At 42.2% G+C, this 27,539-nt stretch overlaps 1 protein-coding gene across 1 annotated transcript; it reads left to right on the top strand.

Annotated features, from left to right (window-relative positions):
• cct2 (chaperonin containing TCP1 subunit 2) lies at window positions 1-26,819 on the top strand. Its single transcript, XM_033038156.1, has 16 exons — window positions 1-128; window positions 4,199-4,273; window positions 4,911-4,976; window positions 5,187-5,298; window positions 5,811-5,887; window positions 6,261-6,373; window positions 12,356-12,558; window positions 15,316-15,416; window positions 15,525-15,652; window positions 15,756-15,859; window positions 17,749-17,868; window positions 18,029-18,157; window positions 21,002-21,105; window positions 25,935-26,034; window positions 26,140-26,281; window positions 26,575-26,819. The coding sequence occupies exons 1-16, from the start codon at window positions 126-128 to the stop codon at window positions 26,603-26,605; spliced, it is 1,608 nt and encodes a 535-aa protein (XP_032894047.1). The 5' UTR covers window positions 1-125; the 3' UTR covers window positions 26,606-26,819.
• The last annotated feature ends 720 nt before the right edge of the window (window positions 26,820-27,539 follow it).

Below are 27,539 nucleotides of genomic sequence, written 5' to 3' on the forward strand. Positions count from 1 at the left end.
GGTGCTGCACTCGGCTCCGAGTGACGTAGACCCTGCCTTTTAGGGCGGCGCTCCATCCGGAACCTGTGACGCAACTTCCGTCTGTTGGGCAGAAGCGGAGAGACGGCAGCGTTTGTGGTATCATCATGGTGGGTAACGAGTGGGGTTGAAGCCGGCCCACCGGGGGTTTAAAACCGGTCGTGTGCATTGTGTTGGTGTTTTATATGAGGGGGTGGCGAGGGGGAACGCGACGCAGGCGGCGCCTCGCGTTTGGCGACCGAGCACGTGGAGCGGTAACGGTTGGTTGGTCGGTCGGTCGGAGGCCGAGGCGGGAGTGCGGGCGGCTGCGGATCAGCCTTGTGAGGGGTGGGCGAAGCGGGAGATGCGGCCGGTGGAAAATACAAAACAGGGCGGCCCCGGTCCGGACAACGCCGGCTTCTTCCCCCGCCGAACAACGCCGGCTTCTTCGCCCTCCTCTTCCCCCCCCCCCGAACAACGCCGGCTTCTTCGCCCTCCTCTCCCCGCCCAACCCCCCGAACAACGCCGGCTTCTTCCCCCCCCCGCCCGAACAACGCCGGCTTCTTCGCCCTCCTCTCCCCGCCCCCGCCCCCCCCGACAACGCCGGCCTCGCCGAAGGTTCTAGTGCTCGCAGGGGCGGGGCCTCGCTGTCGGAGCCAGTGCGCAGGCGCCACCGTAAGCCGGGGACGGGATCAGGCGAGTTGATGAATTGGAGAACACGGTGTGTGTTGGGAGGAACATCATCGTTTATATCGTTTCTCTTTTCCGTGACTTTCAGTCTGAAGAAGGGTCTCGACCCGAAACGTCACCCACTCCCTCTCTCTCGCGACGCTGCCTGACCCGCTGAGTTCCTCCAGCATTTTGTGGTTATCATCGGTGTAAACCAGCGTTTGCAGTTCATTCCTACACTATTCACTTTAAGCGTCATCTATCACGTTCTCCAGAAATGCTGCCTGACCAGCTGAGTTACTCCAGCACTTTGTGCCCTTTTGTGCATTAACCAGCATTTGCAGTTCCTTGTTTCTAATTATATTACATTACATGGACCAAATTGGTCATAACGCAATTTTTTATCGGGAACTAGAGAACCATTCAAAAGTGACAAGCAATTGCTTCGATTCACACTTGTAATGACACTATTAAAAATTGTAAGATTTTTAAAATCTCAAAAGAGATTGTCACAAGAAACTGCACAAGAGGTCCCAAGAAACTGCAAATGCTGGAATCCGGAGGAAAAACAAAATGTACTGGAGGAACTCAAAAGAGTCAGGCAGCATCTATGGAGGGAATGGAAAGGTGATGTTTTGTGTTGGGACTCTTCAGACAGTTTTTCTGTAGATGCTGAGGTATCTCATTCATAACGTCTGATTATTTTGCACATCTAATGGAACTTTATCAGAAAGATAAAAGTGAGGATCTGTAGCTCACTAACGTGGTGGAAATATTTTTTAAAGTATCTGGATCGCATAAGAAATGTGACTGACTAGATAGTGGGCCAAGAGCTGCGGTGTGAGAAGTAACCTTATGATTTGGCCACTGGTTTGAATTTCTATGCTAATAAAAATGACCAAGTACAAATGATGGCATTGGCCATCTTTAAATATTAATAACTTAAATAAGTGAAGAAACTACCTCCAGGGCAGTTGAAGCAAGTGAAGAATTTAAAAAAAAATTAAATTTGAAGGTGGGGAAGGTAGGGATGAGCTTCTGCACACCGTGAATCTGATAGTATTAAATTAGAGGTACAAATAGACTGGGAGCCAGCTAGAGGAGAGGGCTATTAAGTTGGCATGGGCTTGGTGTGTGAGGATATGGATGACAGGTTGAAAAGAGCTCTATTTAATACAGAATAAAACTTAACTTGGTGGACATTGAACATGACAACATGCGTGAGGGTATAGCAGAGGCAGGCTTGAGCAATACTGCAGTGTATCTCAGCTTGCTTTTTAGATCACATGGCTGCCAAAGATGAGTTTCGTTATTTTGAGATTCACTGCTACTTTGTAGAATACTGTTAGCCAAGAGGTTTAATGAGAAAAGAATACAAAGTTAAATGGAAAAAGACATGCTTAAAGCCAATTGAATATTCAGCATTGTTTTGACAAGAACTTGGTGATTTCTACACGACTTGATGCTGCTAATGGTAATTGCCTGTCATCGCTTCTGCCCCTGTAATCTATTAAAATGTGAATTTTTAGTTAATTCATTTTCTACCTGGTGACTAATAGACTGCAGATATTTTTTTAATGTGGTGTGAGCCTATTTTTAAATAGCATACTTGCCCATTACTACTGTTTAACCAACTCCCTTTGTTGAATTTTGTATTAATGCTTTACATTAGAATGTTGGTGACAGAAGAAACTAAAATTGATGCTGTGGTGGACAATAAAGAAGGTTGTCTTAGGCTGGAACTGGGGAAATGGGCCATGTAAGTAGTGCATTTTAGGAAGGGCCCTGGGGAGGTTTGAAGACCAGGGAGAACTAGGGTAAAGTATGTAGATACCTGAAACTAGCGACGCAGGTAGATATGGAGGTGAGGGAAATATATAGCACACTTGCCGTTATTGGACAGGGCATTAGTTACAAGAGTTGGGATGTCATGTTACAGCTCTACAAGAGACTGTATATGTTATTCCTGGTGCAGTTCTGGTTGCTGTACAATGAGAAGGATGTGATTGAGCTAGAGAGGGTGTAGAAAATAATCACAAAGATATTAGGACTGAGGAGTTTGACATACGGAAAGATTGGGTAGGCTGGGACTGTTTTCCCTTGATCAAAGGAGGCTCAGGAGTGACTATCTTTATACTTATAAAACTCTGATCTTGGATGTGTATTTATTTGTTTGTGTGCATTTCACATCTCGAAAACACGACGAGCTAACGGTGAAACCTATAGATAGAGATTTATGCCGTGATGTCAAAAATCGCCTTGTCTGAAATTTTATGCATTTATTCTCGAGTTATGTATGGAAAATGTTCACAAATTTCAAATAACTTGGAAAATAAACGAGATGGTCTCGCCGATGACATCACAATGGCTCTGTCGTCGCGGCCTGTTGCCCTATGTTCCACACGCAGCGAGTGACGTCACCTCAACCCCCCTCCCCCGAGTTCTTCAAAAGACGCAGAAAGAACGAGCAAGTGGGCTCTGTACGGCAGCTCGCAAGCACTCCCGAGCGCTTCGGAGCTCCAGGGCGCTTCGATCGCAGGGGCTCGGGGAATCGTGACGCCTTTTCCTCGCTGGTGATCTGGATCTCACCTGGCGATCTCTAGCCGTCACGGGGTACGACCTCCTCTCTGTCTCCCCCGGCCGATCATGGCTTCCCCTCGCGGAAATCACAATCGGCCGGCCCTCCGCTGCTTGGAGAGTGGTCCCGCCCGCTCAGCGTCTGTGCGCCTGGAGGGGAGGCTGCTGCCGCTGGCCGAGCCTGGCTCGACACGCGCCCGCGGCCTCCCTCAAGTCCACGCCCACCTGCAGCCTCCCTCGGTCGACGATCGCCCGCCACTTCGCTCGGCGTCCATGGCTCGACACCCGCCTGCGGCCTAGCTCGGGTCCACGCCCGCCCGCAGCCTCGTTCGAACCCGGCGCCTGGTGGGGAGGCTGCTGCTCTACGACCTGGGTAGGTGCTGCCGCGCCCCTTCCCCTCCCTCTTTTCCCCCCTCCCCCTGCAACCGCAAGTTGAGGGGACGGGACCCAACGGGTCCCACTTGGTCTAGTAGTTTATAAAATCACTAGACCAAGTGCTGACCCGTTGGGTCCCGTTACCCCAATGCAATATTCCACCACTCACCCATATCCCCCAACTGCACAGGCGCGGCTGATGATTTTAAAGTTTAAAATAGCAACAACTTGTAAAATATAAGATCAATGTGAACGCATCTCACTCTCCCTCTTCAGTCGTATATTCCCCTCTTCCATAAACAGGACTGTTTAACTGACTTGATGACATTGCAGCGGTTGCCATGGACAAGGGATTTCCTTGCTCTGATGTTTGGTCGCTGCCATGGCTCTGTATTTTCACATTAATCCACTTCAAAGCTGGTTTTCCTTCAGGCTAAAGAGAAAGGTGTTTCAGTGATATTTCATTTAAATTCGTCTACATTTGTTGTAATCAAACAAATATTTGTGATTTAACTTCTCAGTACAACTGTATTCAAAACTTGGAATGACATGATATTTAAATTTGTTCCACTTTTTCCAGGCTTCCCTTTCACTTGCTCCTGTAAACATCTTCAAAGCAGGTGCTGATGAAGAGAAAGCTGAAACAGCCCGTCTGGTAAGTTTGATTCTCAAAAATGTGATCAATTAAATAATTTTAGAGATACAAGGCGAAAACAGGCCCATTAGCCCACCACATCCGCGCCGACAAGTGAAACCCGCACACTAATGCTATCCTACACACACACACCAGGGACAATATACAATTTTATTGAGCTAATTAGTCTACAAACCTGTATGTCTTTAGAGTGTGGGAGGAAATCGGAGCTACTGGAGAAATTCCATGCAGGTCACGGGAAGAATATACAAACTCCGTACAGACAGCACATTTAGACAGGATCGAATCTGGGTCTCTGGCACAGTAAGGCAGCGACTATATCACTGCGCCACCATGCCGCCCAGTGGAGAAGATTTACAATGCCACTTGAATAATAACGTTTTTATGACTAATTTGGTATCTAAGTAATTTTTCCTCTCTTCATTGTTAGACCATGACATCACACACCAAGTCAATCAAGTATTTTTATTTACTCGTGGTTTTAAAATGGTAGTCATTTTGGGGAACTTGTGGCTGAGGTAGAATTGCTCAATGCGAGCAGTCAGAACATTAGCTTCCTCTTCTTACAAAGCAAAGAATAGCTAAGTGCTATAAATAGACATCATCCTATCAACATAATGTATATGATTTATTTCAGTCTTCCTTTGTTGGTGCCATTGCAGTTGGAGACTTGGTTAAAAGTACATTGGGACCAAAAGGCATGGTAAGTAAAAAAATAATCAGTCTTTCTACAAAATTTGGAGATTTTAATGCAGGTTTTGTGCGCTTTTTAATTTATCTACTGCAAATTTGTACTACTTAAAATCATTATCATAATTGTAACAAACGTAGAGGATTTATGGGGGGGGGGGAAATATATGTATTAATTGTTCCACAACAACCCCTTGTGCTAAGAAATAAATGTTTATTCTAGGATAAGATACTGTTGAGTGGAGGAAGGGACTGTTCTGTGACTGTGACCAACGATGGAGCAACAATTCTTAAATCCATTGGTGTTGATAATCCAGCTGCAAGAATTTTAGTTGGTGAGTTGGTCCTTTGTTAGTTAAAGTGTAAACGATCCTTGTAATGATATAGGAAAGATTTTCATAAATCTTTTAAATAATTCTGTTCTTCTGATCGTATTTCTGTTCTTCTGATTCATTTTATCTTCTTTTTGATAAAGCTGGTTTTAAGGCTTTCTCAGTCTAGCCATATGATACATCTTCCCAATATATCAAAAATCAGTTTGAAAGTTTCTTCGAGAAATGTTATAATGTCTGCCATTAGTGTCATTATCAAGAACACTCCAAACCAATTGAACCCACGGGTGTGAATATGGACTTTGAGGGGGCAGCATTAGCCCAAGGCTTCACAATGAGTTCATGTCATTCATAGTCGCGTGAAATAATTCCAAATTGTTTTTTGTCAGGTTTGAAACTTTGTTTATGTAGTTGTTTGATGGCGAATACAATTGCTGTGGACAAAAGCAGTTGTGATTAACATTGAGGTTTTTCTTACTAATATTTTTCTGATTGACATGTTTTCTTACTAATAGAGCTTTCCAGGGTACAGGATGACGAAGTTGGAGATGGAACAACGTCAGTGACAGTATTGACAGCTGAGCTCTTGAGAGTAAGTGGCATACTTTTAGTCTGAAATTGCAAATGTTGCTCAAAAATGAGGGAAATGCTTGGGTTTATTTTCCTGCACAATTACATTTCCTCACAATTGTTCACATCCTTGGAGTTTCCATGTGAAAATGCAAATCCCAAATTTCCAATGAATCTTCAAATGAACTTGTAAGCTTCGAGCTCATCAACATTCTTAATGCAAAGAATGTTTCCTCAAGTTGTTTTCAAGATAAACGTATTTTAAATCTTGAATTAATGTACTATCCAGGGTTGCAGATAATGAAATTGGCTATTCTGGTGTCAATGATTCTACACAATGATTGGTATGAAATGTTTTTTAATGACATGATGATACAGATTGTCTTGATTTTTAGGAAGCAGAATTGCTTATTTCTAGAAAACTTCATCCTCAGACAATCATTTCAGGCTGGAGAAAAGCAACTCAAGCTGCAAGAGATGCTTTGAAAAAAGCAGCAGTGGATCATGGGTAAAATTCTTTTCAACTTTTTATTTTGCTGATTGACATTTTTAAACGTTCCTGTTTAAGAATCGGTGATATATGGTGTGAGCTGAAACTCTTGTATCTTTTATCCAGATATGTTAGTTTTGAGATTTTGGTATCCATTGGTGAATACGTGTTCCAAAATTTTTGCTTTTCAGACACCTGGGAGAATTCTCAGATAGTTCTTATTTTTCAAGAAAATTGAACAATCAAACAGCGCATAATTCAGAATCTATGCTATTTTCCTCAAGTGGATTGATTTGTTATTTGTTTTCTCAAGTGCATTGTAATTAATTGTTATGGTAACACTACCTCATGTACAAAATGCCATTGATCTCATAAGCTAAGCTATATTTTTTATTTTGTTTATCCACTGGTTCACTCAATCCCATACTCCATACAGATCAAGTAGCCTGGCATAGTCCAGTACCCTGTGTCTCCAGCTTTTGTACATGTATGTGTCGAGGTGAGAAGCATCAAAAGCAGTTCTATTTCACCAACTAGATTGATTTGGTGGTTAATTTGGAATGATGAAATTCACTGGAGTTGTGTCTATGGTATGAGCATTTGAGTCACTGCATCATTGGGCCATATTGGTATTAACTAAATGCCAGTCTTGTGTATTGGAAGAATTTAAGTTTGTAAGAGAGGCTGAACAATGTAGAGAAGGGAAAGTAATCATTATCTTAACAAGGAAAAAACATACACACATTTATCTATACTGATGGAAACTAGGGCAAAACCTGAGTACATTAATACTTAGGAACCGAGATCTAGTTTAAATCATTAAGGGACATTAGATTTAATAATAATGAAATCAAGTTTAAAATATAAGAATATATTGTTTTAACACTGACACAGAAAGGAGATTGAATATTTCTTCAAATGGTGGCAGGTAGGGGTTGAAACCTTTGGTTGGATAAGATTACTGATGAACTATTCTTAATAGGCAATAATTGTAACAAAAGGAGGAACTCCAAACTTGCGAGAGTGTAGTAGGCCACAAGTCAATGAAAAAGCAGTTGCATAATAGGAAAGATTGATGTGAATAGAGAATCACATCAATGGGTTTGATTCCAACAAATCTATTTCGGGATGACCCAAATCTTGTAAAAAGATCACAAGACATTTTGATTTATTATGTTAGAGGTCTAAATCTCGGTGGTAATTAAAAATGACTGTTTTGGAGTACAGAAATGGATCATTCAGCCTACTGTTGTAACTATTTAGAACAGTAAGGATGAAGCACTTACAACCATATTCAGGCAGAAATACCTCATGGATGATCGTCTTGAGTTCCTCTTCAGTCAATTTGATTTGTGCCACATAATAACAAGAAGTAGCTGGGAACACTAGATTTAACAAAGGTTGTAGGTCCAGAGCGCATCCAGACTACTCCAAATCGAGCCGCAACTATAGAAAAGCTATTTAGGTAAAATTACAACTGTTATCATCATCTATCTGACAATTTAGTAAGTTACCTAGATGTGTTTTGGCCAGGGAGGTAATGCCCAATCAGTGTATTCATAATCTTTAGCAGAGGGCTGGAAGATGGCGATAACAGAACTGTCAGGTGGAACTTCTCTCCAGTAACTTGTACATCGATGTTTATTGATCAGCGACGGTTCAAATAGACAATAGGTGCAGGATTAGGCCATTCGGCTCTTCGAGCCAGCACAGCCATTCACTGTGATCATGGCTGATCATCCACAATTAGTACGCCGTTCCTGCCTTCTCCCCATATCCCTTGACTCCGCTATCTTTAAGAGCTCTATCTAACACTCTCTTGAAAGCATCCAGAGAATTGGCCTCAGCTGCCTTCCGAGGCAGAGAATTCCACAGATTCACAACTCTCTGGGTGAAAAAGTTTTTCCTCATCCCCATTCTAAATGGCCTACCCCTTATTCTTAAACTGAGGCCCCTGGTTCTGGACTTTCCCAACATCGGAAACATGTTTCCTGCCTCTAGCGTGTCCAATCCTTTAATAATCTTTTATGTTTCAATAAGATCCCCTCTCATCCTAAATTCCAGTGTATACAAGCTCAGTCGTTCCATTCTTTCAACATATGACAGTCCCACCATCCTGGGAATTAACCTCGTGAACCTACGCTGCACTGCCTCAATAGCAAGAATGGAGTCCAAAACTACACACAATACTCCAGGTGTGGTCTCACTAGGGCCCTGCACCACTGTAGAAGGACCTCTGCTTCTGTACTCAACTCCTCTTGTTATGAAGGCCAAAGTGCCATTAGCTTTCTTCACTGCCTGCTGTACCTGCATGCTTACTTTCAGTGGCTGATGAACAAGGACATCCCAATCTCGTTGTGCTTCCCCTTTTCCTAACTTGACACCATTCAGATAATAATCTGCCCTCCTGTTCTTGCCACCAAGGTGGATAACTCACATTTATCCACATTAAACTGCATCTGCCCACTCACCCAACCTGTCTAAGTCACCCTGCATCCTCATAGCGTCCTCACAGTTCACACTGTCACCCAGCTTCGTGCCATCAGCAAATTTGCTAATGTTACTCTTAATCCCTTCATCTAAATCATTAATGTATATTGTAAATAGCTGCGGTCCCAGCACCGAGCCGTACGGTACCCAACTAGTCACAGCCTGCCATTCTGAAAGCGACCCGTTAATCCCTACCCGTTAATCCCTACTCTTTGTTTCCTGTCTGCCAACCAATTTTCTGCCATGTTAGTACTCCACCCCTAATACCATGTGCTCTAATTTTGCCCACTAATCTCCTATGTCGGACCTTATCAAAGGCTTTCTGAAAGTTCAGGTACACTGCATCCACTGGCTCTCCCTTGTCCATTTTCCTCGTTACATCCTCAGAAAATTCCAGATTAGTTAAGCATGATTTTCCCTTCGTAAATCCATGCTGATCCTGTTGCTGCCATCCAAATGTTCCGCTATTTCATCTTATATAATTGACTCCAGCATCTTCCCCACCACCGATGTCAGGCTAACTGGTCTATAATTCCCTGTTTTTTCTCTCCCTCCTTTCTTAAAAAGTGGGACAACATTAGCTACTCTCCAATGCACAGGAACTGATCCTGAATCTATAGAACATTGAAAAAAGATCACCAATGCGTTCACAATTTCTAGGGTCACTTCCTTAAGTACCCTGGAATGCAGACCATCAGGCCCTGGGGATTTATCAGCCTTCAGTCCCATCAGTCCACCCAACACCATTTCCTGCCTAATGTGAATTTCCTTCAGTTCCTCCATCTCCCTAGGTGTTCTGGCCACTAGTACATCTGGGAGATTGTTTGTGTCTTCCTTAGTGAAGACAGATTCAAAGTACCTGTCCAACTCATCTGCCATTTCCTTGTTCCCCATAATAAATTCACATGTTTCTGTCTTCAAGGGACCCACTTTTGTCTTAACTAACTTTTTCCTCTTCACATGCCTAAAGAAGCTTTTACTATCCTCCTTTATATGCTTGGCTAGCATACCTTCGTACTTCATCTTTTCTCCCCGTATTACCTTTTTTGTTATCTTCTAAGTAACTCTTTAAAAGTTTCCCATTCCTCTGGCTTCCCGCTCATCTTTGCTATGTTATACTTCTCTTTTATTTTTATACTGTCCTTGATTTCCCTTGTCAGCCACCTTTTTCAGACCCAACCCAAAACGTAATATTTTCTTTTTGTCCAGAGATTCTGTCTGACCTGTCGAGTTACTCCAGCTTTTTGTGTCTATCTTCGGTTTAAACCAGCATCTGCAGTTCCTTCCTACACACACGATACTATACGATAGAACTTTATTAATCCCAGGCGGGAAATTGTGTGGGTGTGGGTATATATATTATACACACACACACAGGTATATATATTTTTTTACTTTTAGTTCTATATTCATATATAAATATACACTGTTTTGTTTTCTCGTTTATAACATTGTTTACAGAGTACTATGTTTACATATTCTGTTGTGCTGCTGCAAGGAAGGATTTCATTGTTCTAACTGGGAGGTGAGAGAATAAAACACTCTTGACTCTTGATTTACGTCGCTAATGTGTGGGATAGAACTAGTGTACGGGTGATCGGTGGTCAGCGTGGACTCGGTGGGCTGAAAGGCCTGTTTCCACGCTGTATCTTTAAATTAAACTAAAAACACTAAAACCAGAGGAAATCTAAAGAAGGGTCTCTACCCGAAACGTCACCTAATTTCTTCCATCCAGAGATGCTGGCTGCTCCATGGAGTTCCCCCGCACAATTAAAGCATGGAATAGTCTTCACCCTACCATAGTTACCCAACCAGACGCAACTAAATTTAAGGTAGCTCTTTTTTCCCACGAACCCTTTTTTGCTTAAGTCCGAGTCAAGAGAGTTTTATTGTCATGTGTCCCAGATAGGACAATTAAATTCTTGCTTGCTGCAACACAACAGAATATGTAAACATAATACAGAACAGGAGATAAAAGTTCAGTGTGTCTATATACCATAGACCATATATATACACAATAAATAAACAGATAAAGTGCAATAGGCTGTTATTTTTCAGTTTGGTGGTGGAGGGCTCACTCAAGTTTAAATTCCATTTGGAATATTTTTGGAGGACCAGGAAATCAAGAACCAGGAGTTACTCCAGCTCCAGGGAGTGATTCTGCGTTGGTTTTCAGCGGTCACGGCGAGGTGGCGACCGGACAGCAATGGCGGCCAGATCTCCCACATTGCAAAGAGAGGGAGAAAGTGCCCGGAGTCGACCAGTTGCCGTGGCAGTGCGCACGTGCAAGGCAACCGGCCATGCCGGCGGATGAGGAGCGAGCGGAGTCCCGGCGGCCCGGATACGGATGGCTGGCAGAGACGGAGAGTGACAGAGAGAGAGCTAGAGAGGGAGGCCCACTCCCCGTTGAACGATAGGTTTCCCGGGTGCTTACCAAGCCTGGCAAAATGGCACGGCTTTTAGGTTGCCCGGCGGAACTTTAGGTGGCCATTGGCACCCGGGAATCCGTTAATTTTGTGCTCTGAGAGGGAGGGGCGGTTGGTAGAAGGGACAGGTGGAGGGGGCAAATGGGGGACCGGAGAAAGGTGATGAGCAGAAGAGAAAATAAATTGGGTGAGAGGAGTGGGAAAAAAGATAAAGCTTGGGGGAAGGCAAGGTAGATGAGTGGGAGGAGGGAGTATCTGAAATTGATAACTTGATTACTTATGTGGCTATGGATCAGAGTACAAGAAATAAAGCATATTGAATCTCATTGTTTTGATTAAGGTGCTGTGGGTATCCTGATGCCAAAGTGTAATAAATGTATTAATTCTACACTGGAAGGCGTAAGACTTTGTTTTGCAATTAGATTATTTTTTTTATGGCATAAATTAGTAATGGTATTTTGTTTTGGATTCAATGATTATTGACCATAAAAGTTGAACTATTTGCAGTTGGCCCATTGGATTGCCTGACCTTCATTTGTGGAATCTTTTGCAGTAAAACTCAGAAAATCTGGCACACTTGGGACTTGGATGCTGGACTATTGGACTGCACAACATGTTTTTAAATTGATTTTCTTAGAAATGATACAATATTATAGATTGCCCAGTGAATGATGTAAATTTGAAGGGAGTATGGGGAAACCAGACTCTGGTCATATTAAAGGTAGACAAAAATGCTGGAGAAACTCAGCAGGTGAGGCAGCATCTATGGAGCGAAGGAAATAGGCAAAGTTTCGGGTCAAAACCCTTCCTCTGGTCATATTAAGGTTAGTGTGTGAGCCAGGGCCCAGCTGGGGAAAAATTAAGCATGGTAGCCAATGAGTCTGATGCTGAGCCATTGGGATTTCTGAATAGTCAGGTGGTAGATATCAGTTTTACTCTACATGTATAATTATCTTGTTACAAGAATTATAAACTTTGATATGCATAATGCAAATTATATAAATATAAACTAAAATAAACTATAGTATTGCTAATTTATAATTTTGAATGTTTATAATATCATCCTTGCTCCTTCTATCATCAGGGATGATGAAGTAAAATTCTATCAAGACCTAATGAATATTGCTAGAACCACTCTGTCATCCAAGCTGCTGACCCATCACAAAAATCACTTTGCTCGTTTGGCAGTGGAAGCTGTGGTCAGACTGAAAGGTTCTGGTAACCTTGAAGCAATTCATGTAATCAAGAAACTTGGAGGGAGTTTAATTGATTCCTACTTGGATGAAGGTAAAATATTATAGAATGCTACAAACTTGGATTCGGAGTTTAGTCTCTCCAAATTAAGATTGGAAAGTAATGTGTGAACTCTGATATCAATAATGGCTTTGTTGCTGAAAATCCAGTTGCAGTTAAGTTTGAACGTTTTCATCATCGGTTGTAGAATATGTGATTTTGTACAAATTTTACACTTTTCCAAACATAATCCTAACCTTATCTTCTCCCAGTAAAACCATAAGTAATAGTAGCAGGATAAGATCACATGATTCTTGGAATCTGCACTGATTTGACAAGATTATGATGGATCTTCTTAGAGTTCACTTTTCTCACTGACAAGTCTCACTATCTATATGTCTATAAAACTCTGGGGCTATCCGTCCGGCTGCCTTTTGATTCGTGCCCGATACTCGCAGATGTCCAATCGGAATGGCCCATGCTCGTAGATGTCCAATCGGAGTGGCCGATGCTCACAGATGTCCAATCGGAATGGTGCCGGCTGCATTTCTTCCTTTGATTCATTGCCACGCCGAATCCAGACGCACAATCGCCGAGATCTTTTCCATTTCGGTTGAGATTTATCTTTTCTTTCTAAGTATCCGCTCCTCATTACATTTCGTCGTCTTTAAGTACACGTTTTTAATCAGATCCTTCTCCCCCACCCACCCCCCAGTATTTCAAAAATAAACTGGCTTCTCACCGATAGAAGCAGCCATTTCGGTACACATTTCACTTTCCATTCCAACTATCCACTCCTCATTAGATTTCGTTATGTTTATGTCCATATTTTTCATTAAAACCTTCTCCCCCCCCCCCCACTCACTCATTTTGTCGCCTCCTGCTGGCCAGCGACCATAACGGCTGCTGGCGCCCGCATTTCAACCTCAAGAGACGCCATTTAAAAACGGCCTTTCGGGAACGACTTTACTTCGAGGACCACGTCTCCCGTGGGGGCTACGGGTAGGGAGCGGCTGCGTTGGGGCATTATACTTTTAAAACTCTGTGTGTGTGGGTGCTTGGTGTGTGTGATGCCGCCCCGCCCCCCACCCGCAATCGCACGTTGGGGAAACGGACCCGACTTCGAGGACCACGTCTCCCGTGGGGGCTACAGGTAGAGAACGGCTGCGTTGGGGGAGCAGACCCAACGGGTCTGCCATTGGTCTAGTATATTACTAAAACTCTCGTCTTGTTTGGACATTTGTCTGTCTGTCTGCATGCATGCAAGTGATCTCAAGGAACCACGCCAAAACGGTACACAATAGTGCAAACATTTTGCACCGCCTTACTCACCTTTGTCTGGTAGTCGTTCGGGTCAAATTTCCTTCAGATTTGATGTTATATTTCACGTTATTTACATTTTTAGATTTACAAAACCCCAATTTGAGAGAAAACTCTTCCCTGTGCTTGCAGCTACGACGTCACAATGGGATTGTAGCCATGCTCGCAACTAAATTTTGTTTAAAAGTTTAAAATGAGGGAGGGTGATTAAGGGGAAATGAACAGCCCCTCGCAGTTGGGGGCTATGGGTGAGTGGTTGAATATTGCTTTGGGGGACCGGGTTGTGTTGGGGAAACGGGTAAGTGGTGGAATATTGCATTGGGGACATGGTTGAGTGGTCGAATATTGCATTGGGGGAACGTGGTGCGTTGGGGGAACCAGGCTTCCCGTGTGACAGGGACCCAACGGGTCCCAGTTGGTCTAGTATATACTATTAAAAGCCGTGTCGTGTTTCTGTGTGTGAGATAGAGATAGTATCTACGCCAAAACGGTACATGGTGGCGCTAAAATGTTTGCACCGCCCATTTGTCCCGTGGTCGTTCCTATAAACTTTTGTTCAGATTTATCTTATATTTCACAAGTTATTCATTATTTTTTAAGTTTAAAAATTCAAGTTTAAGAAGAATTTAACAGCTAAATCCTATCTGGCCCAGCTTGCAACAAAGTTGCAATTTGGGAACACTCAGTCCTTCCACCAAGTTTTTACCAGAGGGGGGGGGGGGGGGTGGCAATTGCTATTGGGATCCAAACCCTTGCTGGCCCAGCTTGCAACAAAGTTTCAATCGAGCAACACCTTTCAGCAAGATTTTAGCTCAACAGGAGAGAAAAGTCCTCAAAGCAAGAGGAGGGGGATGCAGTGCTGGGGATACGCCCCTTCACAGTTGGGGGCTATGGATCAGTGCTGGAATATGGGGGAACGGTTGAGTGGTGGAATATTGCATTGCCCAGTTGGTCTAGTTCATTATAAATCTTTGACACTCATCTCCCTGTCCACGTTAACACTGTCATTCAGAATCTTATTGTATTTCACTGAGACGCCCTTCATTTGTCTACAATCCCAAAAATATCAGCGCAATCATAAGAGACCCCCCTCAAGTCATACGTAAATCTGGTAATTTTCATTGCATGTCCTCCCATAACACCTCTCAGACTGTATGGTGTTACATCTCCCCAAGCATTTTAGTTTACTGGTTATAATTCATACATTGTACAAAACCAATGCTTTGTTTTGTTTTAAATTATGCATTAAGCAGAGATTAGTTTTATGATGGGATATTCATTCCTCTATAACACAAATAAAGGAAATGATTATTCTGTTTTCCTTATTAAAAGTCGACAAAGTTTGTTTTTTTATTTTTGTCTACTTCAAAAATTTGAGGTACTTTCAATTTGCCAACTGATAATTGGGTAAATGTGAGTGATTGTGTTGTTTATTTCATTATAGTAATATTTTGAAGAAAAATATATTTAAATATATGAACACCTTTGCAGGTTTTCTTTTGGATAAGAAAATTGGTGTTAACCAACCAAAGAGAATTGAAAATGCGAAAATCTTGATTGCGAACAGTAGTATGGATACAGACAAAATTAAGGTGCGTGAAAACTCATTCATTTCATCTGGCCTTGTGAAACAGTATTTCTGGCAGGCAGCACAGTATCTAAATTTACAAAATTTATTTTATCAAATTGTCTCTTAACAGATATTTGGTTCTCGTGTGAGAGTAGATTCTACGGCTAAAGTTGCTGAGGTTGAACAGGCTGAAAAGGAAAAAATGAAAGAAAAAGTGGAGCAAATCCTGAAACATGGGATTAATTGCTTTATCAACAGGTAATTTTATTTTGGAGCAAAACCCATTTAATAAATCTATTTGGAATTTATATTCTGCAATGGAAGCATCTATATATGAGCATACCAAATATTTATGTTTCAGGCAGCTGATTTATAACTACCCTGAGCAATTATTTGGAGCTGCAGGTGTTATGGCTATTGAGCATGCTGACTTTTCTGGAATTGAACGACTTGCACTTGTAACTGGTAAGTCAAAGAAGTCATGTGTTAGATACATTTGCTGTGGATTGGGAGGAGAAAGCATCAGAACGGTTTGTTCCAAAAGATTGGTTCACCATAAACTCGAAGGTACCAATCAGATTTTGCCATAATTCCTGTATAAAATGAGCAGCAACTCCTGGTTTCCAGACAGATCAGATATATCCGAGGACATTGTGGGAAACTAGAGAGAACATTGCATGTCCTGGTTCAAATTTATGAGTCATCATTAGATACAGGAGAGGTGCCGGAAGACTAGAGGGTGGCAAATGTCGTGCCTTTATTCAAAAAGGGCTGCAGGGGAAATGCTGGGGACGACAGGTATTTCGATGGACAAGGGCTGATTAGGGATACTCAGCATAATTTTGTCCGTGAAAGATTGTGTTTAACAAATTCACCTGAGTTTTTTGAATACTTGACCAAAAAGATCGATGAGGGCAGAGCGGTAGATGTTGTATACATGGATTTCAGTAAGGTGTTCAACAAGGCTCCATGTGGTAGGCTGCTCTGGAAGGTTAGATGGGATCTAAGGAGAGAAAGCGGAATGGATAGAAAATTGGCTTAATGGAAGGAAGTAGAGGGTGATAGTGGAAGGTTGCTTCTCGGACTGGAGGCCTGTGACTCGTGGTGTGCCTCAGGGTTCGGTGCTGGGCCCATTACTGTTTGTCATCTACATCATTGATTTAGATGAGAACATATATGGCAAGATTAGCAGGTTTGCTGATGATGCAAAAGTGGGTGGTTTTGCATGGGATCTTGCCAAGAGCAGAGGGATCTTGGAGTGCAAGTGAATGGTTCCTTGAAGGTTGAGCCACAGGTAGATAAGGTGATCAAAATGCTTTTGGCACATTGGCGTTCATCAGTCAGAGTATTGAGTATAGAAGTTGGGAGGTCATGTTGCAGTTGTATAAGACATTGGTGAGGCAGCATTTAGAGTATTGAGTTCAGTTCTGGGCACCATGTTATGGGAAAGATGTCAAGCTGCAATGGGTATAGAGAAGATTTACGAGGATGTTGCCAGGATTAGAGGGTCTGAGCTACAGGGAGAGGTTGAGTAGGCAGGGACTCTATTCCTTGGAACGCAGGAGGATGATCTTATAAAATCATGAGGAATAGATTGTGTAGACACACAGAGTCTCTTGCCCAGAGTAGGCGAATTGAGGACATAGGTTTAAGGTGAAGGGGAAGGGGAAGGGGAAAAGATTTAATAGGAATCTGAGGGGTAACATTTTCGCACAAGGCTGTTGGGTGTATGAAACAAACTGCCAGTGGAGGTAGTCGAGGCAGGGACTATCCCAATGTTTAAGAAACAGTTGGACAGGTAAATGGACAGGGCATGTTTGGAGGAATATGGACTAAACGCAGGCAGATGGGACTGGTGTAATGGGGACGTGTTGGCTAGTGGGGCCGAACGGCCTGTTTCCACGCTGTATCATTCTTAAGTACTTAAACAGAGGTTGCTGTTACAGTCATCACTGATGACCAATCAGCAGGTAATGTTTTGAAAACTGCTTTTTATCAGTACTAAATGAAACAGTTATTTGTGCTTTATTTGATCGTAAGGAACAGATTTTTTTGTCATCATTTTTCTATTTTTTGTACTCTTGGAAGTCTGATTTCTGATCTTTTAAAAAAATCTTTGATCGATCAGCCTGCCTCAGAATAGAGAAAATCCGCCCTATATACTCTCAGGAGTCCATCCAATCTCAATGCTGTGTGCCATTTCTTCACTACAAAAATGGGACCATTTGAAATTACTTTAAGTTAACGATTCTAGATATAATAAAAGCAGTCATTTTTGAGTCATAAAAGTATGTTTTGGAAATTGATGCATTTCAATGTAATATGTTTTGACGAACCTCTGTGTCTAATTTCAGGTGGTGAAATTGCTTCCACCTTTGACCATCCTGAATTGGTTAAGCTGGGCTATTGTAAAGTTATTGAAGAGGTTATGATTGGTGAGGATAAGCTGCTTCACTTTTCTGGCGTGGAACTAGGTAATTAATTTGCTTTTGTTATTTGTGACTATTTCATATATCAAGAATGTGATGCTTTGTTCCTTGCAAGATTCTTGATAAATTTAGCAGAATAGAAACAAATGTAAGTTGCATTGTAACTCAAATTTGGATGACTTTCTATAACTTTACACATCTACAGGTGAGGCATGCACCATTGTTCTTCGAGGAGCCACTCAACAGATTCTAGATGAGGCTGAACGATCTTTGCATGATGCTCTCTGTGTCCTTGCACAGACCGTGAAAGAGACCAGAACTGTTTATGGTGGAGGTAAGCGTTTTTGTTCTTTTGAATCTTTTGTTAATGTTTGAATAAACCGCAGTGGTGATTCTGATGTTACCCAGACTGTACATTGGACAGCTTTTATGAATTTAACTGGAACCCTACGTATCTGTGTTTTAAAATATTTTTTTGAGGGACGTGATTTGCATGCTGAGCCAGCATTTAATTTCCCACAGATAGATACAAAAAGCTGGAGTAACTCAGCGGGTCAGGCAGCATCTCTGGAGAAAAGGAATAGGTAACGTTTCGAGTTGAGGCCCTTCTTCAGACAGTCTGGGAAAAGGGAAAAGAGAAACTGGGTCGGTGGGGGGGCGCTGCGAGCCGGCTGCCCTGCCAGCAGCATGTTAGTCATTTTCAACTTTTTTCAAAGGATCAGTGCGACCTTTCCCGGAGACGGGCCCGGGGCTTCAGCAGCATAGACTTTTTCATCGCGGAGCCCTCGCCGGGGGTCGCCAGAAGGGAACACTCTGTTCGCTGGCCCGCGGCAGCCTAAAGCTGCGGTCTGTGGAGCTCCAGCTGGCGCGGCGTCCAGAGCCTGGGATCCCTCGTTTGGTACCCCGGAGGAGAAGAGCTCCATCCGCGGGCGCGGTGGGTGCTTACCATCCGGAGCGGGATCCCTCACCGGGGATCCCTGGAGAAGAGCTCCGGCCAGTGGCCTACAACATCTTTTGAAGTTGCGGTCTGCGTTGCTTCTAACTGCGGTGTGGCAGGGACTTTAGATCTTCGACCACCGGCCTGTGGCCTACGCCATCTTGAAGCCGCGGTCTCCGGTAGGGAAGCACCGATTCAGGACTTACCTTGTCTGCACATCGGCCACCTGCAGTGGCGACTGCAGAGGGTTGTGGTCCTGACCATGGGGGAAAATGGAGCAGGACTGACTAAACTTTGTGCCTTTGACCACAGTGATGAATGCTGTGGTGGATGTTTGTGTTAGATTTTTATTGTGTATTGTGTGTTCGTTTTTATTGTACCGCTGCTGGCAAGTTCATTTCACTGCACTTTATTGTGTACGTGACGAATAAATCTGACTATTGACTATTGAAATGAAAGATAATCAAAAAGAAGCGATGATCAAGGAAAGGTGGAGCACACGATGGCCCTTTGTTGGCTGTGGGCTAGGTGATAATGGGTTATGCAGACAATGAAACTCAACAGGATGACAGTGAAACTAATATGACGACTCCGGTGTGGGAGGGACGGAGAGGGAGGGGGTGCAAGAGTTATGAAGTTAGACAAATCAATATACTGCTGGGTTGTAAGCTGCCCAAGCAAAATATGAGGTGTTCTTCCAATTTGTGTTTGGCCTCACCATGACAATGGAGGAGGCCCAGGACAATAAGGTCAGTATGGGAAGGGGAGTTAAAGTGTTTGGCAATCGGGAGATCACGTAGGCCAAGGCAGACTGAGCAAAGGTGTCCAGCAAAACGATTGCCCAGCTTGCGCTTAGTATCGCCAATCTATAGGAGTCCAACAGTGGATGAGCTTGGAGGAGGTGCAAATGAACCTCTGCCTGACGTTAAAAGACTGTCGATGTCCCTGGACAGAGGCGAGGGAGGAAGTATAAGGACGAGTGTTGCATCTCCAGTGGTTGCAGGGGAAGGGACCTGGGGAGGGGTTGGTTTGAGGGGGGGGGGGAGGAGGTAGAGGTATGAGTTAACTAGGGAGCCGCTGATGGAAAGGTCTCTGCGGAAAGCGGTGGAGATGGGAAGCTGTGACTAGTGATGCGATCCGTTGGAGGTGGTTAAAATGTGGAATGATTATGTGTTGTGTGTAATGACTGATGGGGTAAATGATGAGGACTAGGGAGCGAGAGCGGAACTGTGGGGTACTGACGAAACACATGTGAGGGCCTCGTCTCCGATTGAAAAGGCATCTCAGATGTCCTGGTATGAACACCTCATCTTGGGCGCAGATGCGGTGTAGACAGTGGAATTGGGTGTATGTGATCGAGTCTTTGCAAGGTTGGAAGAAGTGTAGTCTAGATAGTTATGGGAGGCAGTAGGTTTATAATGGATGTCAGTCGATAGTCTGTCTCCTGTGATGGGGACGGTGTGATCAAGAAAGGGAAGGGAGGTATCGGCGATGGTCCAAGTGAATTTGAGTGCAGGATGGAAATTGTTAGTGAAGTTAAAGAGTCCATGAGTTCTGCATGGGTGCAGCTTTAGCCCCATTGCAGTAAATGTATCAGAGATAGAGTTTGTGGATAGGACCAGTGTACTCCTGGAAGAGGGATTGTTTGACGTACCCTACAAAGAGGCAAGCACATCTGGGGCCCATGCAAGTGCCCGTGCCTTTGATTTGGAGGAAGTGGGAGGAGTCGAAAAAGAAGTTTTTTGAGTGAGGGACAGCTCCGCTTGGCAGAGAAGTGTGTTGGAGGGAAATTGACTGGTTCTTCCGTCGAGGAAGAAAGGGATGACATTAAAGCCATCCTGGTGGGGGATGGATGTGTAGAGTGATTGAACTACCATAGTAAAGATGAGGGAACGAGGGCCTGGAAAACTGTTCCCATGATTTTGTTGCCCATGTCCTCCTTGTTGGTAGAGGTCGTGAGTTTGGAAGATGTTGTCCATGGAGTCTTGGTTGTTTATTGCAGTGCACCATATAGATGCTATTGCCAGTGGTGGAGATGGTGAATGGGGTGCCTCTCAAAGCAAATCGCTATGTCTTGTATGGTGTTGAGCTTCTTGAGTATTGTTGATGCTATACTCATCCAGGCAATCTTTTTGTGTTTGTTCCTACATGTCTGTAAAAACTTAAATGACCTGTAAAAATTAGCAGATTTTCTACCTTGCAATGCAAATAAAATCTTCTAAAAATTACACTTTTCTGCAGGCTGCTCTGAAATGTTAATGGCACAAGCTGTTTTTGAACTTGCTGTTAGAACACCAGGTAAAGAAGCTGTTGCAATGGAATCATTTGCTAAAGCTTTAACAATGGTAAGTTTCAAAACTGGATTGTATTTTCTTTTCAACTCTTAACTATGCCCTACTTTTCTGTTCTTTCTTCCCCCCCCCACCCTCTAGAAATAACTTTAAACGCTGTGATTGCTGAAGTACATACTGGTATTTAACTGTAATTAAAATCAAGCAGCTAATTTTGCATACACTATTTGCAATTTGGACTGTCGTGTACCGTTTGATGTTTTTAAGATGTTATAATTAATGTTCAGACATGTCTGTCCTTGAATTACAGTTTTCATGACAATTTCTCTCTCCTGAAACTAATAATGCAAAATTGTAGTTGCAGTCGTACAGTTGGTAAATAATTGCATTTTTCTGCAACTAACATGCTGACAATTAATTCCAAGATCTGTGTGCTTTACAAATACTATTAGATGTTGCCAGTAATATATATTATGGTAAAAATGGAAATGGTAGCACATATCTGTTCTTTATAATATTTATTTAATCCCCTTATTTTTCTAAAACACAATCAAATACTTCTTTAGTAGGTAAAACAATTTTGCACCATTATACACAAATTTGAAACATACTTGATTAAAACTCAATTTGAATTGGGGATTCAGATGTAATTGTAGTTTACAAGAAACACAAGCTAGTACCCCTTTTATTTTTCTAACTGAGTTCTGACCAAAATACTAATTAAAAAAGAACTAGTTGACTGCTTTACAAATTTAGAAATATCTAAACTGAGTCTGACATCAGTCCCACTGTTTGTTCTTTCCACCATCTTATTATGCATTAAAAAAATTATCATCTGTTCCTTGAATTGTAATGCCTGTTGCTTTTTATCTATTAGTTCTGTGTTTTAGTCTTTAGTTGTTCATCTGATTGCAGTAAAACTCTGATAATCCAGAACCTTTGGAACTTTTATAGTGTTGGGGTACAGGATATTACTTTTTTAATACGAAAATGCATGCTTAATTCACTTTTTCTATACATGCTACAATTTCTCAGTGAGGCGAATGGTTTTAAAAGGACCTGGAAATATCTACCAGCACTCTGAAACGCACTATAATTGAATGATGACAGGTTCAGAGTGAGAATGTATGGTGTTGCCTTCAGGAAAGGTGTGTGAAAAAGGTGATTGGTGCAGGAGTCTGCTAACTGGGGGAGAAGTGTAGACGTCCAGGCTTTAGAAACATTGAAAAGTAGGTGCAGGAGTACGCCATTCGGCCATTCAACATGACCATGGCTGATCATCTAAAATCAATACCCCATTCCTGCTTTTACCCCATATCCCTTGATTCCTTTGGCCCTAAGAACTAAATCCAACTTGAAAACATCCAGTGAATTGGCCTCCACTGCCTTCTGTGGCAGAGAATTCCACAGATTTACAAATCTCTGGGTGAAGAAGTTTTTCCTCATCTCAGTCCTAAATCGCCTACCCCTTTTTATTAAACTATGACCCCTGGTTCTGGACTCCCCCAACATCGGGAATTTTTTTCCTGCATATAGCCTGTTCAAACCTTTAAGAATATTATATTTCTATAAGATCACCTCTCATCCTTCTAAATTCCAGTGAATACAAGCCCAGTCGACCCATTCGTTCATCATGTCAGTCCTGATCCCAGGAATTAACCTGGTGAACCTAGGCTGCACTCCCTCAATAGCAATAATGTCCTTCCTTAAATTAGGAGACCAAAATTGCACACAATACTCCAGGTGAGGTTTCACCAGGGCCCTGTACAACTGCAGTAGGACCTCCTTGCTCCTAAACTCAAATCCTCTTGCAATGAAGGCAATTAGCTTTCTTCACTGTCTGCTGTACCTGCATGCTTACTTTCACTGACTGGTGTACAAGCACACCCAAGCCCATGTATCTTCTCACAGAAGGTGGAAGACAATGGCCAGGGTGACGGATGTCCTTGACGATACTTCCAGACTTCCTGATGCAATGCACAGTATAAGAGTCAGAAAGTCATGATGCAGCTTTATAGGACTTTGGTTGGACCGCATTTGCAGTATTGTGTGCAGTTCTGGTGGCCCCGTTACTGGAAGAATGTGGATGCTTTGGAAACCAGACAGATAAGGTTTTCACAATGTTACCTGCATTAAGGGGTATTAGCTACAAGGAGAGGTTGAACAGACTTGAATTATTTTCTCTGGAACGCTGAAGGTTGCAGAGAGACCTGATTGAAGTATATAAAATTATGAGAGGTATAGAAAGGGTAGATGGTCAGAATTTTTTATCGGGATGGAAAAATCAAATAGTAGAAGGCACAGATTTAAGGTGAGTGGGGCAAAGTTAAAGGAGATATACGGGGCATATTTTTCACACAGAGGATGGTGAGTGCATGGATTGTGCTGCCGGGCAGGTGGTTGAAGTAGATACATTAGTTGCATTTAAAAGAACTTTGGATAGGCATATGGATGTGATATATTGATTATGTGCAACCAGATAAAATTGGTCTTGGCATCGTGTTCGCACAGACTGTCCTTGCGCTGTACTTTTCTATGTTCTATAGCTCATCTTCAGAAGTTCAAAACAATCCTCACGGACATGCTTTCTTGATCACTGCATCCATATGAAGGGACCAGGTTACGTTGCTGCAGAAATGGATGCCAAGGAACTTGAAACATTTCTACAGCAGGTCCATTGACGAGGACAGGGTTTTGTTCAATTCCTCGCTTCCTCAGGTCAACAACCAAGTCTTTTGTTTTGCTGATGTTGACAGCTAGGTTGTTGTCCTGACACAAAGACCCAAGTGCTTGATCTTATTCCTGTACTTTGTCTCATTGCTATTGATCCAGTTGGCAACAGTGGTGTCATTGGTGAAATTAAAGATTCAGTTGTGTTGTATTTAATGGCACAGCCTTGGCTACAGTGCATTCAGAAAGTATTCAGATCTCTTCACTTTTTCCACATTTTGTTACGTTGGTCTCATTTTAAAATGGATTAAATTCATTTCTTTTTATCATCAATCTACACACAATACCCCAGAATGAAGAAGTGAAAACAGGTGTTAGAAATTTTTGCTAATTAAAAAGAAATAACTGAAATATCACATTTACATAAGTATTCAGACCCTTTGCTATGACACTCAAAATTGAGCTTAGGTTAATCCTGTTTCCGTTGATTATCCTTGATGTTTCTACAACTTGATTGGAGTCCACCAGTGGTAAATTAAATTGATTGGACATGATTTGGAAAGGCACACACCTGTCTATATAAGGTCCCACAGTTGACAGTGCAAGTCAGAGCTAAAACCAACCCATGAAGACGAAGGAATTGTCCATAGACTTCTGAGACAGGATTGTGTTGAGACAGATCTGGGGAAGGGTATAAAACAATTTCTGCAGCAATGCAGGTCCTGAAGAGCACAGTGGCCTCCGTCAATCTAAAATGGAACCACCAGGACTCTTCATAGAGCTAGCTGCCTGGCCAAACTGAGCAATCGGGGGAGGAAGGGCCTTGGTCAGGGAGGTGACCAAGAACTCGATGGTCACTGACAGAGTTCCTCTATGGAGATGGGAGAACCTTCCAGAAGGACAACTATATCTGCAGCACTCCACCATTCAGGCCTTTATGGTAGGGTGGCCAGATGAAAGCCACTCCTCAGTAAAAGGCACATGACAACCAGCTTGGAGTTTGCCAAAAGGCACCTAAAGGACTCTCAGACCATGAGAAACAAGATTCTCTGGTGTAATGAAACCAAGATTGAACTCTTTGGCCTAAATGCCAAGCGTCACGTCTGGAGGAAACCAGGCATCGTTCATCACCTGGCCAATACCATATCTACGGTGTAGCATGGTGGTGGCAGCATCATGCTGTGGGGATGTTTTTCAGCGACAGGAACTGGGAGACTAATCAGGATCAAGGGAAAGATGAACGGAGCAAAGTACAGAGAGATCCTTGACGAAAACCTGCTCCAGAGCGTTCTGGACCTCAAACTGGGGCAGAGGTTCACCTTAAGCACACAGCGAAGACAACGCAGGAGTGGCTTTGACAAATCTGTGAATGTCCTTGAGTGGCCCAGCCAGAGCACAGACGTGAACCTGATCGAATATCTCTGGAGGGACCTGAAAATAGCTGTGCATCGACGCTCCCTATCCAACCTGACAGCTTGAGAGAATCTGCAGAGAAGAATGGGAGAAATTACCCAAATAGCATCATACCCAAGAAGACTTGAAGCTGTAATCGCTGCCAAAGGTGCCTCAACAAAATACTGATTAATGGGACTGAATACTTATGTAAATGTGATATTTCAGTTATTTCTTTTTAATTACTTTGCAAAAATCTCTAAACGCCTGTTTTTGTTTTTTTTTTATTATGGGGTATTGTGTATAGATTGATGATTAAAAAAAGGAATTTAATCCATTTTAGAATAAGGCTGTAATGTAACAAAATGTGGAAAAGGTGAAGGGGTCTGGATACTTTCTGAATGCACTGTATATGGGGGTAAGAGTAAGGGACTGAGAACACAATCCTGGGGAGCACCAAAGTTGGGTGGAGGACATTTTATGACCAATTTTAAACAACTGAGATCAGGCAGTCCCAAAGCCAGTTGTGGAACAAGGCCCCATGACCTTGCTCCAAAGGGTTCTGGACTAATGAGTTGGGGAAGCATCAGGATTTCTGAACAGTTTGAATGCAGGATTATCTGAGTTTTACTATATTCAAGTTGTCGAATGTGGTTAATTACATTTTCATTCTCCCATGTGCCAAAATGTTGTTAAATTATGTTGAAAAGTAATCTTTTTGATGTACATATTCTATGGCTGCATCATTATTTTTTAATATATATAAGGTAAATTAATCCTACCTGCTATATTTATGGCTCTTATGTTTTTTTTAACTCAAGTTACCAACAATCATAGCTGATAATGCTGGGTATGACAGTGCGGATTTAGTGGCTCAGTTACGAGCTGCTCATACAGAAGGGAAAGCAACGTATGGATTAGGTAAGTGACCCAACAGTGAATTTTGATTTTGTTTTTAATAATGCTGTTAAATTGAAGTACTATATATATAAAATGTGCAATCTTTGATCCAATTTTGATCATTAGATATGACCAACAGCACCATTGGAGACATGGCAGCATTGGGTATAACAGAGAGCTTCCAAGTAAAAAGACAAGTCCTACTGAGTGCATCAGAGGCAGCTGAAATGATCCTTCGAGTGGATAACATTATTAAGGCAGCACCAAGGTAAAGCTTTGCATATACTAATATTGACCAATGATAATTATTAAAATATAGACGTAGTTCTTAGTACTCATGCTGTCAATCAAATGCCGATGTTCAATAAATTAATAAAGTGTATACTTATGAATTGTATCATTAATAGGAAAATATTTGTTTGTTATATTTTCATTAGTTTTCTTTATTTTACTTCCAGCATTTTGCATTTGTATGTACATTCTACATAGTGAAATTACAATTGCACTAACTATTTTAGCTATGATAAGTTTTAGAAGTAATGTGCGTTTTCTCTATTTTAGGAAGCGTGTACCTGATCATCATCCTTGCTAAGCCACAAACATCACAGCAAGGACATTTGGAGTTTTTGCCAAGAGTGAACTTGAGGCATAACATATTAGGCTAAAGCAGAAATTCTGTATTTATAAAATTGTAGTTCACAAAAGCAGCGTGTCTCAGCTTGGTTCGACTTATTTTCCCTTGTTGTGGAATGTTTGTATCTGAGGTTGTATTCATGGCACGTTGTAATAAAAAATTGTCATCGCAAGTTTTTTTTTGTTTATACTTATTTTCCCAATTAATTAAATATAGAACCTTCAGTAAATATATCAGGATGTACATCGATACTTAAAGCTAACAGTTCAAATAGAAATCATAAATACTAAAATAGGAGGTCATTGGAAGAAAAGGATTTTTTGTAAAATTTATATGATCCTTGTTTGTGTTGTTCCTTGTAGTTCCTGATATCCTTTTGGAGAATGGCTGCTAGATTGTTGAAAAGGTTTGCCCAAATAATGTAAGGAATGAGGGAACATAACAATTGTCAAGCTTGAAAGGGTTCAGAAAAGATTAAAAGGATGTTGCCAGGACTTCAAGGTGTGAGCTATATGGAGAGGTTGAGTAGGCTGGGTCACTATTCCATGGAGCGGTGAAGGATGAGGGGAGTTCTTATAGAGGTTTACAAAATCATGAGAGGAATAGATTAGGTGGATGCACAGTATTTTGCCCAGAGTAGGGGAATAAAGGTCCATAGGTTCCAGGTGAAGGGGAGAAGATTTAATAGGAATCCAAGGGGTAACTCTTTTCACACATAGGGTGGTGGGTGTATAGAACAAGCTGCCAGAGGAGGTAGTTGATGATGGGACTATCCCATCGTTTAAGAAACATTTAGATAGGTACATGGATAGGACAGGCTTGCAAAGGATATGAACCAAGTGGGACAAGTGTAGCTTGGATATTGTTGCGGTGTGGGCAAATTGAGCCGAAG

Source organism: Amblyraja radiata, chromosome 19, assembly GCF_010909765.2.
Source record: "Amblyraja radiata isolate CabotCenter1 chromosome 19, sAmbRad1.1.pri, whole genome shotgun sequence".
Lineage (NCBI taxonomy): Eukaryota > Metazoa > Chordata > Chondrichthyes > Rajiformes > Rajidae > Amblyraja > Amblyraja radiata.